This window comes from Camelina sativa, chromosome 2 (assembly GCF_000633955.1).
Source record: "Camelina sativa cultivar DH55 chromosome 2, Cs, whole genome shotgun sequence".
In the NCBI taxonomy this organism is placed as follows: Eukaryota; Viridiplantae; Streptophyta; class Magnoliopsida; order Brassicales; family Brassicaceae; genus Camelina; species Camelina sativa.
The window spans coordinates 23098854-23115344 of record NC_025686.1 but is presented as its reverse complement, the minus strand read 5'-3'; the positions used below and the strand labels follow the sequence as shown (position 1 = coordinate 23115344).

The 16491-nt window shown below is 37.9% G+C and overlaps 3 protein-coding genes, 1 long non-coding RNA gene and 1 pseudogene across 4 annotated transcripts; 1 reads left to right on the top strand and 4 right to left on the bottom strand.

The window, feature by feature from the left end:
• On the bottom strand, positions 257-2719 carry LOC109127059. Its single transcript, XM_019231279.1, has 3 exons — positions 2360-2719; positions 1165-2227; positions 257-1038 (listed from the first exon to the last, which is right to left on the bottom strand). The coding sequence occupies exons 1-3, from the start codon at positions 2717-2719 to the stop codon at positions 257-259; spliced, it is 2205 nt and encodes a 734-aa protein (XP_019086824.1).
• LOC104733645 lies at positions 5238-6073 on the top strand. The gene is made up of 3 exons (XR_759045.1): positions 5238-5367; positions 5719-5812; positions 5895-6073. It is a non-coding gene; the product is annotated as an uncharacterized LOC104733645 (long non-coding RNA).
• On the bottom strand, positions 6788-8336 carry LOC104756084 (putative FBD-associated F-box protein At5g56820). Its single transcript, XM_019231276.1, is given in 4 exon segments — positions 6788-7123; positions 7241-7286; positions 7288-7352; positions 7443-8336. Coding segments are annotated over 4 exon segments (1341 nt in total).
• LOC104733637 lies at positions 11105-12881 on the bottom strand (annotated as a pseudogene).
• Positions 14661-15955, bottom strand: LOC109127057 (putative F-box/FBD/LRR-repeat protein At5g56810). Its single transcript, XM_019231272.1, has 3 exons — positions 15308-15955; positions 15056-15190; positions 14661-14963 (listed from the first exon to the last, which is right to left on the bottom strand). The coding sequence occupies exons 1-3, from the start codon at positions 15953-15955 to the stop codon at positions 14661-14663; spliced, it is 1086 nt and encodes a 361-aa protein (XP_019086817.1).

The window sequence follows — 16491 nt, the reverse complement described above, 5'->3', positions numbered from 1 at the left end:
TTAAGGTGTAGTGGGCGGCCTTGGCTTTTAATCTTCGTTTAGCCCATATGTCTGTCGGCACGTTGCCATCGGCCAAGTATGCTCGGATTTCGACTCGCCAATCTGTCACGTCGCTGTCTGATGCAGGTTCGCATCCTCGGCGTGACCTCATCGTTCGATAAGTCGTCCTAATTTCATTGGGCTGGTGGAGTGCGAGGCAAGTCTTGGGGTATGTTTCGCTTATGCTTGGCGTATCTATGCTTTCTACCGGGATGATTCACCGAAGGTCGGGATCCGATGTTGAAGCGAGTGCTGCCAAAGCGTCGGCCGGGGCATTGTCTCCTCTGGGAATTTTGATGAGCTCGAATTCGTCGAAGCGTTTTGACAAAATCCTAACGACATCAAGGTAGGCGGCCATAGGTTCGCTTTTGGTGTCATATTCTCCACTGAACTGATTGGCGACGAGCTGAGAGTCGCAGAAGGCTCTTATCCGCTTGATCTGCATTCCGTTGGCGAGCTTTAGACCGGCGATGAGTGCTTCATACTCGGCGACGTTGTTGGTTGCTTGGAATCGGAGACGGAAGGATTGCTCCAAAATTTCACCAGTCGGCGAGGTTAGTCGAATCCCTACTCCTGATCCAAGATGAGAGGATGCTCCGTCCACATGCAGGATCCACCGGTCGTCTGACGGGTCAATGGGTGTTGGTTCGGCTTCCCCAAACGGAAGTTCGATCAAAAAATTGGCGAGTACTTGGGACTTCGCAGCCGGACGAGTTCGATACTCGATGTCGTACTCACTAAGTTCGATTGCCCATTTCGTTAATCGACCCGATTGGTTCGGGCTGTGCAGTATAGACCGTAAAGGCTGGTTGGACAGGACAGCGACAATATGCGACTGAAAATACGGTCGCAGCTTCCTTGCGGACGTGATGACTGCTAGGGCAACCTTCTCGTCTGTCGGGTAGCGAGTTTCCGCGTCGTCGAGTGATTTGCTTATGTAAAAGACGGGTCGTTGCTCTTCTCGATCGTCTTTAACGAGTACATCACTGACAGCTGACTCTGAGACCGCAATATAAAGGAATAAGATTTCGCCGAGCTCCGGCTTCGCTAAGATCGGTGGGGTCTATAAATAGCTCTTTAGCTCGTTGAACGCGCTGTGACAGGCTTCGATCCACTCGAACTTGCCCTTGGTTTTGAGAAGCTGGTAAAATGGTAGACACTTGTCGGTCGATCTGGATATAAAACGATTTAGGGCGGCGATCCGTCCGGTTAGTCGTTGAACTTCTCTGGCATTCTTTGGTAGTGGCAAGTCGATGATTGCCTTAATTTGCTTTGGGTTCGCCTCGATGCCTCGTCTGGTTACCAGGTACCCAAGAAATTCGCCGGACTTAACTGCAAAGGTGCATTTGGCTGGGTTCAGCTTCATCCCATACTTGTTTAGGGTGTCGAAACATTGTCGGAGATGAGTGATATGATCCTTTGCACGTTGAGATTTGACGAGCATGTCGTCGATATAAACCTCCATAGTCCGGCCGAGTTGCTCGGCGAACATTTTGTTGACTAGCCGTTGGTACGTCGCTCCTGCGTTTTTCAGGCCAAAGGGCATAACTTTATAACAGTAGGTCCCTCTATCCGTGATGAACGACGTTTTTTCCTGGTCGTGCATTAGAATCTGGTTGTAACCAGAGAAGGCGTCCATAAAGGTTAATAGGTTGTTGCCGGCGGTTGCCTCGACGAGTTGATCAATTCTTGGCAATGGGAAACTATCTTTTGGACAGGCTTTGTTAAGATCGGTAAAATCGACGCAAACTCGCCACTTTCCATTCTTCTTTTTGACGACCACCGGGTTAGCTAACCACTCGGGATATTTCACTTCTACAATTGACCCGGCGCCAAGGAGTTTGTCAACTTCGTCGTTCTCTGCTTGTGATCGTTCGGGACCTAACTTGCGCCGTTTTTGCTTGACCGGCTTATGCGTTGGGTCGGCATTGAGTTCATGGGTTGTGACACTTGGATCGATCCCCTTCATATCAGTCACGCTCCATGCAAACATCGAGATATTGGCTTTGAGGAAAAGTATCAACTCGTTCCGCATGGCGGCTGTTATCTCTGTACCGATATTCACGCATCGTTTCTTGTCGTTTTCGTCTAGGTTCACCTCCTCGACCGCGGCAACGCCCTGTTGGACGGCAGTCGGCTTTCCGTCTGTTGGTGACGCGCTATCGTCGCTGACCCGCTGCTTTGATTGCTATAATTTCTTTCCGGTGCGAAGCTTATGCTCGATCAGGAAGCAAGCCCGTGCGGTTTGCTGATTGCCACGCAGTGTGTATATTCCTTTCGAAGTTGGGAACTTAACGCACTGATGATATGTTGACGGGACGGCTTTCATCTTGTGGAGCCATGGGGTTCCAAGGATGACGTTGTAGATCGTTGGCTTGTCGATAACCGCGAACCGGAAGTATCTGGCTATCCCTCCAACGAAGATTGGTAAGGTGATGGTGCCGACGGACATAAGATGATCCCCGTCGAAGCCCGTTAAAGAGTGACATTCTGGCATAATGTCCCGTTCGCCGACTTCCATTTTGGCCAACACGTCTCTGAAGATGACGTTGACTGAGCTTCCAGTGTCGATCAATATTCTCGTCACCTCACTTTCGCCGATCAAGAGTTCGACGACCAATGGATCGTTATGCGTTAAATCCAAACCTTCTAGATCTTTTCCGTCAAAAGTGATTGGCATGCCTTCAGCCTCGAACCTTGACGGCCAAGATTACATCATTTCAGCCTTCTTAGTATAATCTCTGATCGCTCTGACCGAATCATTGCATCCGGCTAGCCCGCCCATTATCATGTTGATTCGTCGTATCGTCGGAGGGCGTTGGTCGGGCTTGCGGTCTGTATGCGGTCATTTTTTGTTACCGCTGTCTTCGCGCCGTTCGGTGAGTAGGTTCTGAATTTCCATCTCGTCTTCGCTTTGGTCGGCTAGTACCTTTGAATCCTTTACGAATTTTTGAGCGATATATTCGGCGCGCTTGGCGTCGCTTCGTCCAGGTCGGGTTGTCTTGCTTCTGTCGGGCTCGACGACTATTGCCCCTTTCTTGTATCGCTCCATCAAGACCTTCTGGAGGTAATGACACTCGTCAGTTGCGTGGGTGGTACTCTGATGGTAGTCGCAGTACGGGGTTGCACTATTTTCACCTCCCTCTTTCCGTATATACTTGTTTTCGCCGATCGCAAAGGTTCGGCGAGTTCGATCTTGGTTTTTGACGAAATGTTGTCGAGGCTCGACGTAGTCAACTTTTGGAGCTGCGGCTACTGGCTGTTTGGGTATCGCACTTGCCTCCGAAGAATGCTTCTTAGCATTGATAGCTTTCTCTTCCTCGAGCCCAATGTGTTTTGCAGCTCGGAGTAATGCCTCGGCTACGGTCTCGATGTGCGTTAAAGACAGCTCTTCCTTGAACCGAGATTCATACCAGAGCGCATTTCGAAGTGCGACAATTGCGGCAGCGTCCGGAATTGAAATGTTGACGTAGACTTCCTTGAATCGCCCTATAAAGGACCGAAGCGATTCTCCCTTGTGCTGAGTTAAGGCGTATAAGTCGGCATGGGAATTCTTATCCTCGATCAAAACAGAAAACTGCTTCAAAAATTCGGTTATCAGCTCCCTGATACTATCGATTGATCCGGGTGGGAGTCTCGAGAACCAGCTCAATGCGGTTCCTGTTAGATGCTCGGCGAAAACTTGACAAGCTCCAGCGTCGTATTCCGCCGGGCTGAACTGTAAAGGGCCAAGGGCTACGCCAAAGGTGAGTAAGAAATCTCGCGGGTCGACCGTTCCGTCATAGTGACCCAACCGTGGCTTGACTGCCCGTCTGACCGTCGTTGTAGCGAGTCTTCGAGAGAACGGAGTTCGCTGTGTTGCTTCGAGCATAAGTCCGACTTGGGGTGCCTTATCCGTTGCTTTTTGAATCATTGCGGCCATTTCTTTCATTTGCTCTTTGATTTCTTTTAGCTCGGCGTCCTTCGTTAGATCGGTTACGTCGTTATTTCGCTCGATAGGGTGCTGGGCAGGATTACATCCTAATCCGCTGGTTTGCACATACGACCCTGGCGTTGTTCTTACCGCGGTGAAGTTCACTGGGTTGAGCCGAGCGTTGTTGAGATGGTTGATTTCATCTTGTGAGTTAAACTGTGCCGCGGTGAGTGCATCCAATCGGCTGTTGGTTCGCTCTTCTTGCTGGTCAAGGCGTGTTAAGATTCCGCGGAACAGTTCGTCAATACTTGAGACGGGCTGATTGCTGAGCAAAGTAAGCTGCGTTGGGACCTGTGTTGGTTCTACGGTCACCGGGGTCGTGAGGTTTGTAGCTATGACAAAATTTTCCGGGCTGTCGACCGTCACGACCTTTCTTGGAGCGTCTGGCGTGGGGAGGACTGCCTGGTCCGTTTGTTCCATTGCCGGGGTAGTCGTCCCCCCCGACGAGCTTCCTTCCTTGCTCTTTTCCTTGTCAATTATTGTCATCTCGTCTAATCGGTGTAGGTCCGTTCTTCAATTTTTTTAGAAAACTTTGACTTGGCTCCCCCTTCCTGGCGCGCCAAATTGTTGATGTCCAGATCGGTCACAATTAGTATGTTTAGTTCGGTCAAAGGAGGGTCGAAGTTCTCTTTTATTATATTGATGCCGAGACACAAAAGGACGGATTACAACTCGACTTAAACGAGTTACAAGTATAAACGAGAATAATCGACGAGTTGCTATCTCGTCGATCCTCCGAGCTATTGAGTCTAAACTGTCATAAGCTGTACTTTTAACCATTGATTAATTATCATATTTTATTTTAAAGAAACTAGAGATAATGTTTCTTTCCCAACAAAATTAGAGATCCTGTTTTAATTTAATTATTTTATGAATCTGAGTTTATTCATTATTTTGTATAGACATTTTACTTTATTTAACTAAAAAATTATCTTCAAAAGCTACAAATCTACAATCTAAAACTCTCTAAATTCTCAAAATTCTCAGTTATGGACATTAAGTTTATACACTTCAAAAATGTTAAAGAAAATCTATTAAATGACATCGATTAATATCAATTAAATATATTTTTAATAAGAAAAGGCAGTCTTGTCTTTCTAATAAATCTTCTTAGATTTTTGTTTTAATAAATAACTTTGTCAATAAACAATCATAATAATGATAAATTATAATATAAATACTTGAATCACATATGGTTTTGAGGTAAAGGCATCAATCAATGGAGTCTTCATTTTCTTTTACTCAAATGGTCAAAGTATATTATAAGGGAAACGTCGTAGGGGAAGTCCATCTTTTCGCGTTCGAGAAGTGTCTCGTAGATGATCTGTCTAATATGTTTGGAGTGACAGTTAATTGTAAGTAACTTAAAAAAAATGTTTTTAGTTGAAGAAAAGTAAAATATATCATCTTACATTTTGTTTTTCGAAAGCTATCATCAAAACTATACAAGAAAAAACAAGTACTTAGTTCAGATGCATATTCAAAGTAAATAAAATAAGAAACTTTGCAAAGATATACAAATACACAAGTAAAAGAAAATATGTAGTCTAATTATTTGTGTTAGTGTGTTGTTTCGGAGTCTAATGATTTGTGCTAGTGTGTTGTTTTGTAGTCTAATGATTTGTTTTAGTGGTGTACTGCTTTGATCAGCTCTACAAACTTATTAAATGTACAAACCACATACATAATTTATTTTTTCTAAGTAGGCGACGGAAATAGCTGTGTATGTAGAAATCAGTATACGTTGACGTATACAGACAACGATGAAAATTGGAGAATGGCCGGAGACATCCCTTGGGAGTATGATCCATCTCAATTTTATCTTTCTATTTTATATATATAATCCCAGTTTCATGTGCCTTGACTCTATGTTTTGTTGCAGCAATTTTCTGAGTACAGTTCAAGTATTGATCCTTTGGAGGCCGGAACCCCAACCAACCACTTTACAACTCTTCAAATGAAGTGAATTATTATCTAAATATCTAATTATTTCTGTATTACAAAGTCAACTTATATAATTTATGTAAACAAAAACTATACTTTTACCAACTATTTAAACAATACTCGTCTCTCTTATTATCGGTCAAATTGTGTAATTGGTTAATATTAATGAGAGAGATGTGCATTCATTCAAAATCCGTTTTGGGGATGTGAGTTAATCTTGAACACATCAACGAGCAGACATGATACAATCTCTCGTCTTGTTTTTGTTATCTCACATAATAACCTAGAGAGTGAGTGACCCCTTGGGAACAAAAAAACAAAGTATACCGGAGAAAAATTTCACGCCCGTATTTGGGCTAATCAAGAGCCATATTTTTCTTCATAGCTTCATAAACAATGTACGTAATGCTTGCTGCTGGGACCACTTTGAAAAGATTGGGTAAGACGTAAATACGGATGAGTCAATAATAAAGTGTAGAAAGTAAATAACACTAGAGCTTTGTTAACTAGGTTCTGTTTTTCCTACTCCCTGGGACTATGTCCACTTCCTAATTTTGGAGCTTTCATCGCCCAATTGTTGGATATAAAGGATGGAAAGAAAAAAAAACCCTAGCTGACGAGTTGGAAAAGAAGTAGGTCGTCATCAAAAAGATTCCTATGTTTTAGACGCACGCATGCTCTGTTTCAGATGCAGAGTTAAATAAAGTTCAAAAGGCTTATATACTAACAGTTTTTTAGCCTAATAATGATTCAAATTTCATGTAATATTATCATTAAATCTATAAAATTCATATCAATAACTTTAAAATTTTGAGAGTTAAAACAAACATTCTATGGATAATGCTGGCGCTGAATTACAAGTTGACATGAAGTTGAAGCCTTATATATAGATTTTAACTCCTCCATGATCCTCTGGTCCTTCACTATCCTCTGGTCCTTCTTCAGGCCGTTGCGATGGAGATAGTGATCAGAGGGGAAAAACCGAGAGATCATAGCCATGTTTAGACAACGAGCGTTTCCCAAAATGTATTCAGCTATTTCTTTATCTTCCAATCTTCCTACATAGCCTCGCCACTCAAGAGTTTCAAGATGGAAGGTCAAGCACTCAGGAACAGTGTCCGGTTTACTAACATATCTCGGTTGATAGTTGAGAGAAATTAAAGGTTTCTGTGGAAACAATTAAGACAATCTAAGTTAGGTAAAGAACAAACAAATGAGAGCCGTTTAATGTAAAACCGTAACTTTTTTTTTTTTGAATAAGAAAACCGTAACATTTTAATTTACCTTGTTGTTGAGTTTGAGAGCTTGTAGATTAGGAGAATGTTTGAGTTCCGTTGTCCAAATACAGCTCGAGATGAAGAAGGCGGTGGAAGAAACTATCTGTAAGATCCAGAACCTGCATGCCGTAAAGTACAATACCATCTTCAAAAAACTAAGTGATTGCGGAAAGAATGATCAATCAAAAAAAAAAAGGTAATGAGTTTACCATTGAAAAGGAAAAGTGTATTGAAAGACGTTCAACAGAGGTAAGAAATCTCATGAGTTTCTTATTCTTATTTTCATAATCAAAAGTTTTAATATGTGCCTCAGCTAACATGGGCATATCCTCAACAAACTTAAAGCAACAGAGACGACCCGAAAGTTTTAAGTACTTCAAAGAAGGAGTATTTATCTCATACATGGTGCGGCCACCGGAGAATGTCTCTTCACATATAGACAATCTCTGTAAGGAAGGGACAGATATGGTAAACGAGTCAAGACGGTTACAGCGGATTGTTTCGATGATGAGATTTAGATCTTCAAGAACAGGACATGCTGATAAAAGTGTGGGAAAATATTCTTTGCGTGAGTATATCACGTCGGTGAGATGCAAACATTTCAAGGACCGGAAACAAACCGGGGTTAAAATATCCACAACTTCAATGTCAACTTCAATGTATTGGAGTTTCATCACGACAAGTGTTTGGCAGAAATTAAGATACCATGAGAATCTGATAGAAATGAATATTGGACAATTAGAAGTGATTGTGATCTCCAGAATAGTGGACTGAATTTTTGATAACAGACGATCTGTAATATTTCTACTATAACTCCTAACTGTGAGATTCAAACTCGTAAGAACCGGAGCTTCAAGTGATTGCAAGTACATGCCACAAAAATTTTCAAAATGAAGGGAGTCAATTTTGGAAATAGAGTATTCATGAAGATCAAGTGTTGGCATCATCTTCCACACAAACTTCCATCGTTTAGACAATAAGCTCGTGGAGATGGCATGTCTTGTCGGAATAAACGAAAGTATTCGGAAAAGCAAATCGTCAGGTAAGTGACTAATCCTATCTGAACATAAAACCTCTTCACTTCCTAATCTTGGAGCTTTCATCGCACAATCGTTAGATATGAAAGATGGAAAAAACCCTAATTTTGTAGCTGACGAGTTGATTAAGAAGAAGGTTCTTCAGAGAAGTAAAACCCTAAGCTTTTGTTTTTTTCGTTTTATATATTAATTTGCGACTCTTGATATATGTATATATGCACATATGCCATTTAACATTCTCTATATATTTTATAGCAAATTCTTGATATATGTATATGTACATACGTCATTTAACATTTTCATATTTTATAGCAAATGTTCCTTTCCTTTTCTTTTTACATAATTTGGTTCGACAAGATTCTATTTCTACACATAGCCAACACTATTACTTGGAATCAACTCCGGTAGGTAAGAACGACTTGGGCGGTACCGCGGTCCCCCGACGAGTTTGTATTTAAGTTTTGCTTTTGAATAAATAATAGGAGACATTGTCTCCCCTTTCCTACCAAAAAAAAAAAAAAAACTCCGGTAGGTAAGAACCATAAGTCGTACTCGTACTTTTAACCATTGATTAAATAAACTTTCCAATAATTATCATATTTGATTTTTTAAAAATTATCAACAAAAAAAAAATTATCATATTGATGAAGAAATTTTAGTGTTTCTCCATCATCATCTCAAAATCAAAGCCACGTATATGCGTGTGTATCATTGTATGTGACAAAATAATCTTAATGACGTTTCAAAATTTTGACAAAAAATAAATGTAAAATATACATTATGGATCTTTAAAATTATGTTACTCACATACAGTAATACAGAACTCCTCTGTTCCATCTACTCTGTTTCTCTGAATAAAACCCCTGAAAGATATGACTTAAATCATACAGAATCACGTTATTATAATATTATATATATACACACAATATATATATATATATATTGTATTGTGATGTATTATATAACCTAAATAATTTTTCAATGAAAAAGTAAACAATTTATTTTTAGAAGAAGCTCCTCTGCTTATTTTCTGTTCAAGAAAAATAGAAACTCATATGTCACAGAGTTAAAAATAAATTTAAAAGCTAATAATACTTTTGATTACCAACGGATAAATTTTTATAACATTGTATACCTGTAATCAGAATCATTGTAAAACCATTTGAAAGGCTAAGACAGAGTGTTTTTGAATTTACTGTTGGTGTTACCACCTCCTAGAAAATACCATGTTTGGTAAGTTTGGCTATTATATAACACAATGACACCATATGTCAATATGCACTTTACAACATAATCCTATCATATCAATTAGACAAATCATGTTATTCGATTTTGTTATTTGCAAGGGATTTGATGACCATTTATTAGATGCACTCTCACGAGATCCAAAATTGCATATTTTTATGACTAAAATGATTTTTTAAATTTTAATTATGGAGATACAGACCACAAACAGTTCAAATTAAATCAGACTTCACAATTGTTATAGACATTAATACTCCTAAAATCAAGGGCTCGTTATACCTCTCAGGCTCACACTCAACTAGTATAAATTAACCCTCTTTGAGATCATTGTAAACACAACAAGTTCACAAAGAAGAGTCATTCTAAACACACTCAAAACATATATACATTTCTTATCTATTCTTTTCTTTTCTCTGAAATGGCTCAAAAAAACTCAATTCTTTTTGCCACTATCTTCTTTGGTTTGATAGTCATGCCTTCATTGGCTAGTGAAATATCAGATTCAAACTACGAAGAAAACAAGGCGATGGTGTTGACGAAAGAAGTAGAAGTCGATCCAAAAGGGTTACATCCCATAGAATGTATCGGGGCGATCAAGAGCGTGGAAGGTTGTTTTGAAGCAATTGGTGGGATGTTCAAAGGAAAGTTTCATGGATTGAGACGTACTTGTTGCAAAACGCTTAACGGGATTAATGATAACTGTTGGCCCTCGTTGTTTCCCGGAAAACTCTACCTACGTATCACGCTCAAACTAGTCTGTCTCTTTAGTGAGATGCACGAAGACTTTATCCATAATAAGTACTAGCGAGTTAGTATTATATTATATTTCTGCTATTTTTTCTTTTGGAAAAATAAGATGTGGTCAATCACGTCAATGATGTAATCTTCTCATGTTTATTTAGATCAATAAAGGATAAAACCATTTTTTTTTAGTTTCTAATCTTCCTATGCAGCAATATAATTACTATTTGGACCTTCTTAATTATAAAATTGGATTAGATGAGTATTTGATGATGATTTACATATATACTTTTGTTTTTTTTGTTTTTGAAACCAATGATAATTTACATACTTGCAAACTAATAAAGTAAGGGGTTATAAGAGTAGGTTGAGTTAATTGGGATTCATTATTGTTCAAGTTATAATATCAAAGAAGAATCTCAATCGTATCAGTATGTTGGTAGAACTAAGTTAGCTAAGATTAGTTAAGATAAGTAAGTTGTTGGAGTGGTTAGATATGTAAGAGTGATCAGTAGTCTTTTGCTTGTAATCTTAGCCTAAAACTTGTGATGATCATACCTAGTATGAGGAGTATATGTGTGGTTTGATGATGTTGTAAGAACCATCCTTGTGATCAATATTAAAAATGTAGACAATCAAAGTGCTATCCCTCTAAGCTTCTTTTTTGTTTTTACTTAGACAAAACAGAGAGTAAAACAGAGTGAGAGAAGTAAAGAGATATATATATATATAGAGGGAACGGACCTGCAACTTGTAGAAGTGATACAAGAAGGTCCTGACCTAAGTGAGAAGAGTTGGTGGTGAACCTCTCTGAAGGTGAACAGAGGAAGAACCAGAAAATGCAACAATTTATAAAGTAACAAGCTTCACTGTTTACAAGAAAAGAAACTCCCTTTGTTCCATAGTTTTTCATACAATCAAAACGCTAATAAAAAGGGGGAAAAGTTTAATAATTCTTATGCAAATTCAGATTCGAATAATAAAAATTATCTCTTTCTAAAAGTTCAAATCCAAGATATGATGACCCAAATCTATGAGAAAATTCTAAAATTTAACTAAAAGCTGACACATGGTTGAAGCCTTAGACATAGATTCCAACTCTTTAATCATCAACTGATCATTCTCCATGCCCCTTGAATACAGAGAGATTGTAGCATTCTTCAAACAACGAGCGTTGTTCAAAACGTACGCCGCAGCTTCTATCTCTTCATGTGTTCCTCCGTAGCCTATCCACTCAAAAGTCTCGAGATGGAAGCTCAAGCATTCAGGAACCGAGCTCGGTTTAGAGACTGAACATGGTTGATCATCGAGAGTATAGTTGGGATGTTGCTGCTCAGAAACAAAAGACATTGTATTAGATCAATTCAAAGCTCTCAAAACACAATGCTAATAAATTGGAGACTGTGACTTTTACTTACGTGGTTGAGCTTGAGTGCTCGTAACGACGGTACATCTTTCAGCAAACTCATAAGTAAATTGGACCTAAAGTTGTCGTAAATGTCTAACTCCAAATGAAGAAGCTGCTTGGATATGAATCTATCTGTAAGGTGAAAAACCTAAACAAGAAAACAAAGGTTATAGTGTTATCTTTAAAGAAATCATAATCAAGCTTGCGGGAGAAGAAAGAAGTGAATTACCATTGAAGGATACAAATCTAGGGAAAGATGTCCAACTGAGGTAAGAACTTTAGGAAGCTTCTCATTCTTTGACAGATTAACTTTAACATCTGCCTCTACCAACTTAGGCATATCCACAACAAAACTGTAACAACCTACGCGATCGAAGATCTTCAAGTACTTCAACGAAGGAGCAGTAATCTCGACGATGGCCTTGTCGTCAGCATAATAGCTTTGTTCTTTAGTGAAAGATAATCTCTGTAGAGAAGGGACTGATATGGTGAACACAAAACTGCCTACACTGCAAGTTCTTTGGATGAAGAGATCTTCAAGAACAGGACAAGCCGATAAAAGAGTGGAGAAAGAGTTTTCAGACTCGAACTTAACACATATAAGGTACAAAATTTTCAGGGATTGGAAGCAAACGGAGACTTAACAACATCAACAAGAATATGTCCTTGTAGTTTCAAGACAGCTAGTGTTTGGAAGACATTAAGGTTCTTTGGGAAACTGATAGTACTGTAATAACAAGGATAAGTAGTAGAAGAGATTGAGATCTCAAAGAGAGAGGAATGAATAGTGTTTGGGGATGAAAACAGAGAATCTAAGGAATCAGAGTGTTTCCTAAGTTTGAGATTTAGGGTTCTGAGAAGTGGGGCATCATGTAATTGCAAGGACCTGCCACAGAATTGGACAAAACCTCCAACGGAACCAACGTTGGGACAAGATTTTTCATCATACACAAGAGTTGACAACATCTTCCATACAGGTTTCCATCGTTTAGACAATTGACTTGTGGACATTGCAGCGCTTACCGGGATTAGTGAGAGTATTCGGAAAAGCAAATCGTTAGGTAATTGGCTGATCCTATCTTCGTACGTAACCTCTTCGGTTCCAGATCTTGCATCATCCATCGCCATATTGTTAGATCTGATGGAAGAATATATTAAAAAAAAAAAACCCTAGTTTTTGGCTCACGCGTAGAGAGCAGGCGCATAAGATTAGAATGAAGAAATGAAACTCTGTTTTTTTGTTAATCTTTTTTATAAGTCTTTTTGTTTTTTTTTATAATCACATAAGATAAGATCAAATTTATTATGTACTGTACATTTGGAGAAAATGTAAATTAAAAAAGAAAAAAAAAAGTGGAAAAATCTCACCTTAATAATTTCTCTTTGATTTTGTGTCAAAAATTAAATTTAAGTTCTATATATTTATCACTACAGATCTTTTTGACTAACTAGAATAAGAAGAAGACACAAATGACAAAAATCATCTAAAAAGGTCAAAAATGTTACAAGGTGACATTGCATATTCAGATTTTGATTTTCACATAATAATGTAGATCTGATGGAAGAATATTAAGAAAAAAAAAAGAAGAAAAAAAATCTTAGTTTTTCGCTCACGCGTAGAGGAGCATGCGCATAAGATTAGAATGACAGATATGAAACTCTGTTTTTTCTGTTAATCTTTTTCTAAGTCTTTTTGGGTTTTTTTTTTTTAATCACGTAAGATAAGTTAAGATTTATTATGCACACATTTGGAGAATATGTAAATTAAAAAAAAAAAAGTGGAAAGATCTCACCTTAATAACTTCTCTTTGATTTGTGTCAAAAATTAAATTAAAGACTAACTAGAACTAGGTACTAACCCGCGGAAAACCGCGGGCTGATTATTTTTTTTTTGATGAAAATTTGTAATAATTTATTTTGTTATTATGTTATCTATAATGGTTTGTGATTAAAAATTCGGTTTGCTTATATTAAAATTTTTGTATTTTAAAAATGTTTATTGGAAACCTGTCAATAAAACATTTGCATGTAATGAATAAAATTGTTTTAAGCTTTGTCAATTAAACACAATTTTTAGTATAGTTGTGAAGTGAATAAAAAAATATAACTAACATGTAAAAAGAGCAATTAAATGTAGCTAGTAAAGGTTCTGAAAAACCTCTTTAAAAACAACATTCATTGTTTTTCTTTCTGTGACTTCCTTTTTCTGTCTGTAATAAAAACCTTTCAGCATTGAATATATTTAAATCTCAACTTAGTTTTATTTTCCTAAAGAATGGTGGCTAAAAGAAAAAAATATAACTTTTAAAAATAGATAAGATAATATATCTATATCTTTTACTTTTTTGTTTATTAATTTTTAAAATCTAAGAAAACTGTTATATATTTTATTTAATTAGATTTTTGATAAAAAATTTAATATGTGCTGGAAAAGTTTTTTGATAAAATTTGTGTTTATATAGATTTTATTTGATTAGATTTTTAAAATCTTAACTGTTAATTTCCTTTTAAGCATGAATTAGTTTTGATTCTAATAGATTTTATTTTTTTACTTTTCTACAATTTATTTTATTTTATATATCCTAATTTTCGTTTTTAATTAACTATATTTATTTAATTAATTAATTAATCTTAATTAAATTTTTCTAATGACAATTAAATGTAATTTTTTACACATATTAAGGTTAGTTTCATATTTGTACTTCTCAATTAATATAGTAGAATAAGAAGAATCCAGTCATCCACATTCAATTAATTACTCAACTTCAACATTTTTAATCTTTGGTAAAGAGTATTTTGTTAGCTCACATGCAATAAACCTGAAGATGTCCTAACTCTCCCAATACATGAGCGACTTAAACCGTAAGGCATCTCCGACATATAATTTTATCAGAACCAAAATCATCTAAAAAGGTCAAAAATATTACAAGCTGACATTGCATATTCAGATTTTCACATCAAAATATAGATTAGAGTGAGAGTTAAAACCATATGTTTTAAACTCGAACTACAAGCTGACACGACTTCGAAGCCAAAGAGATAGATTTCAACTCCTTGATCAGCATCGGATCATTCTCCCCACCTGGAGGACCTTCTGAATATATAAGGATTGAAGCGGTTTTTAAGTGACGAGCGTTTTGCAGAATGTAAACGACGACTTCTTTCACTTCCTCTCTTCCTACAAAGCTTCTCAATTCAAAAGTTTCAAGATGGAAGGATACGCATTCAGGAACCAAGATCGGTGCAGAGACTGGAGGAAGTTGATCCTCGGTCCCTCGGGTCGTATAACTAAAATGGTTCTGTGAAACATATATAATGCATTTTAAGCTCTCTTGAAACAGAGATCAGTAAGTAACTAAAAAGGGAAATTAAATGAAACATTTTTCAATACCACGTGAAGCTTGAGAACTTGTAGTTTAGGGGAATGTTTGAGCAAATGCAGAAGCAGATTAAGCGGAAGTTTGTGGTAAATATCTAGTTTCAGACGAAGTAGCTGATGAGAAATTCCATTGGCAAGAGGTAGAACCTGCACTCCACAACATTATTTAGTTATTACCAAACTCCAAAAGCATATAAAATGCCATCTTTCAAATAAAACAAGACCGAGAAGGGTTATCTAGTTACCAATATGGTAGTAACTCACCATTGAAGGATGTCTATTTTTTATTGAAAGAAACTCTACCGAGGTAAGCAATCTGATCAACTTCTCAGCTTGGGATTTTGAAAGTGTAACTTTTGCACCCACCAACTTCGGCATATCTTCAACGAATTTAATACAACCACTCCATTCCATCATCTTTAAGTACTTCAAAGAAGGAGCATTAATCTCGAATTTTAGGTCACCGTAATTAGAATAATGGACATGGTCAGTGATGTGTAATCTCTGTAGAGAAGGTACTGATATGGTGAAAGGGTAGGTGCGATTATAGCTATTTGTTTCGAAGAATAGATCTTCAAGAACAGGACAAGCCGATAAAAGTCTCTCCAAAGACGTTTTGGATGACAACAACACACTTATGAGATGCAAACTTTTCAAGGACTGGAAACAAACAGGAGAAACAACAACAGCATCTAGAGTAATAGTGCCTTGGAGTTTTAAGACGACTAGTGTTTGGAAAACTTTAAAGTTTTTTGGGAAAGCTAAAAAATTCCTAGATAAAGAAGTGATTGAGATCTGAAGGAGAGTGGGAGGAAGGTTTGGGAATAGCAGATAATCTATGACTTTGGAAGCAGCTTTCTTGTCAAGTTTGAGGTTTAAGTTTCTAAGAAGCGACGCTTTAGGTAAAGACATGCTACAAAATTGGGCAAAGCCAAGGGAACCAATAACGCTGGGACAAGTTCCATTATACACAAGTTGTTAAATTCGGGCTTTACTGTGGGCTTCCAACTTAAAACCAATTGGCAATGAGTGGAGAGGCCCTAACTCTTTATATATTACTTAAGTCCCATCACCTCTTCCAATGTGGGATGTGGGATCTTTCTCCACACGCCTCCCCCCCCTCGAGATAATGGCTCTTCTAGCCATTAATCTCGACAATCCATCACGCCCCCTCGAAATAATGCTCTTGGGATGTGGGATCTTTCTCCACACGCCCCCTCGAGATAATGGCTCTTCTAGCCATTAATCTCGACAATCCATCACGCCCCCTCGAGATAATGCTCTTTATTTAGCTATCTCGATGGAATTGGATCTTCCTTTGGGCCATCAATTAATGGGGTGATTGGGCCTCTGTCCGGACCGAATTAATTAACGGGTCAGCGTGTATAAGCTCTGATACCATGTTAAATTTGGGCTTTACTGTGGACTTCCAACTCAAAACCAATTGA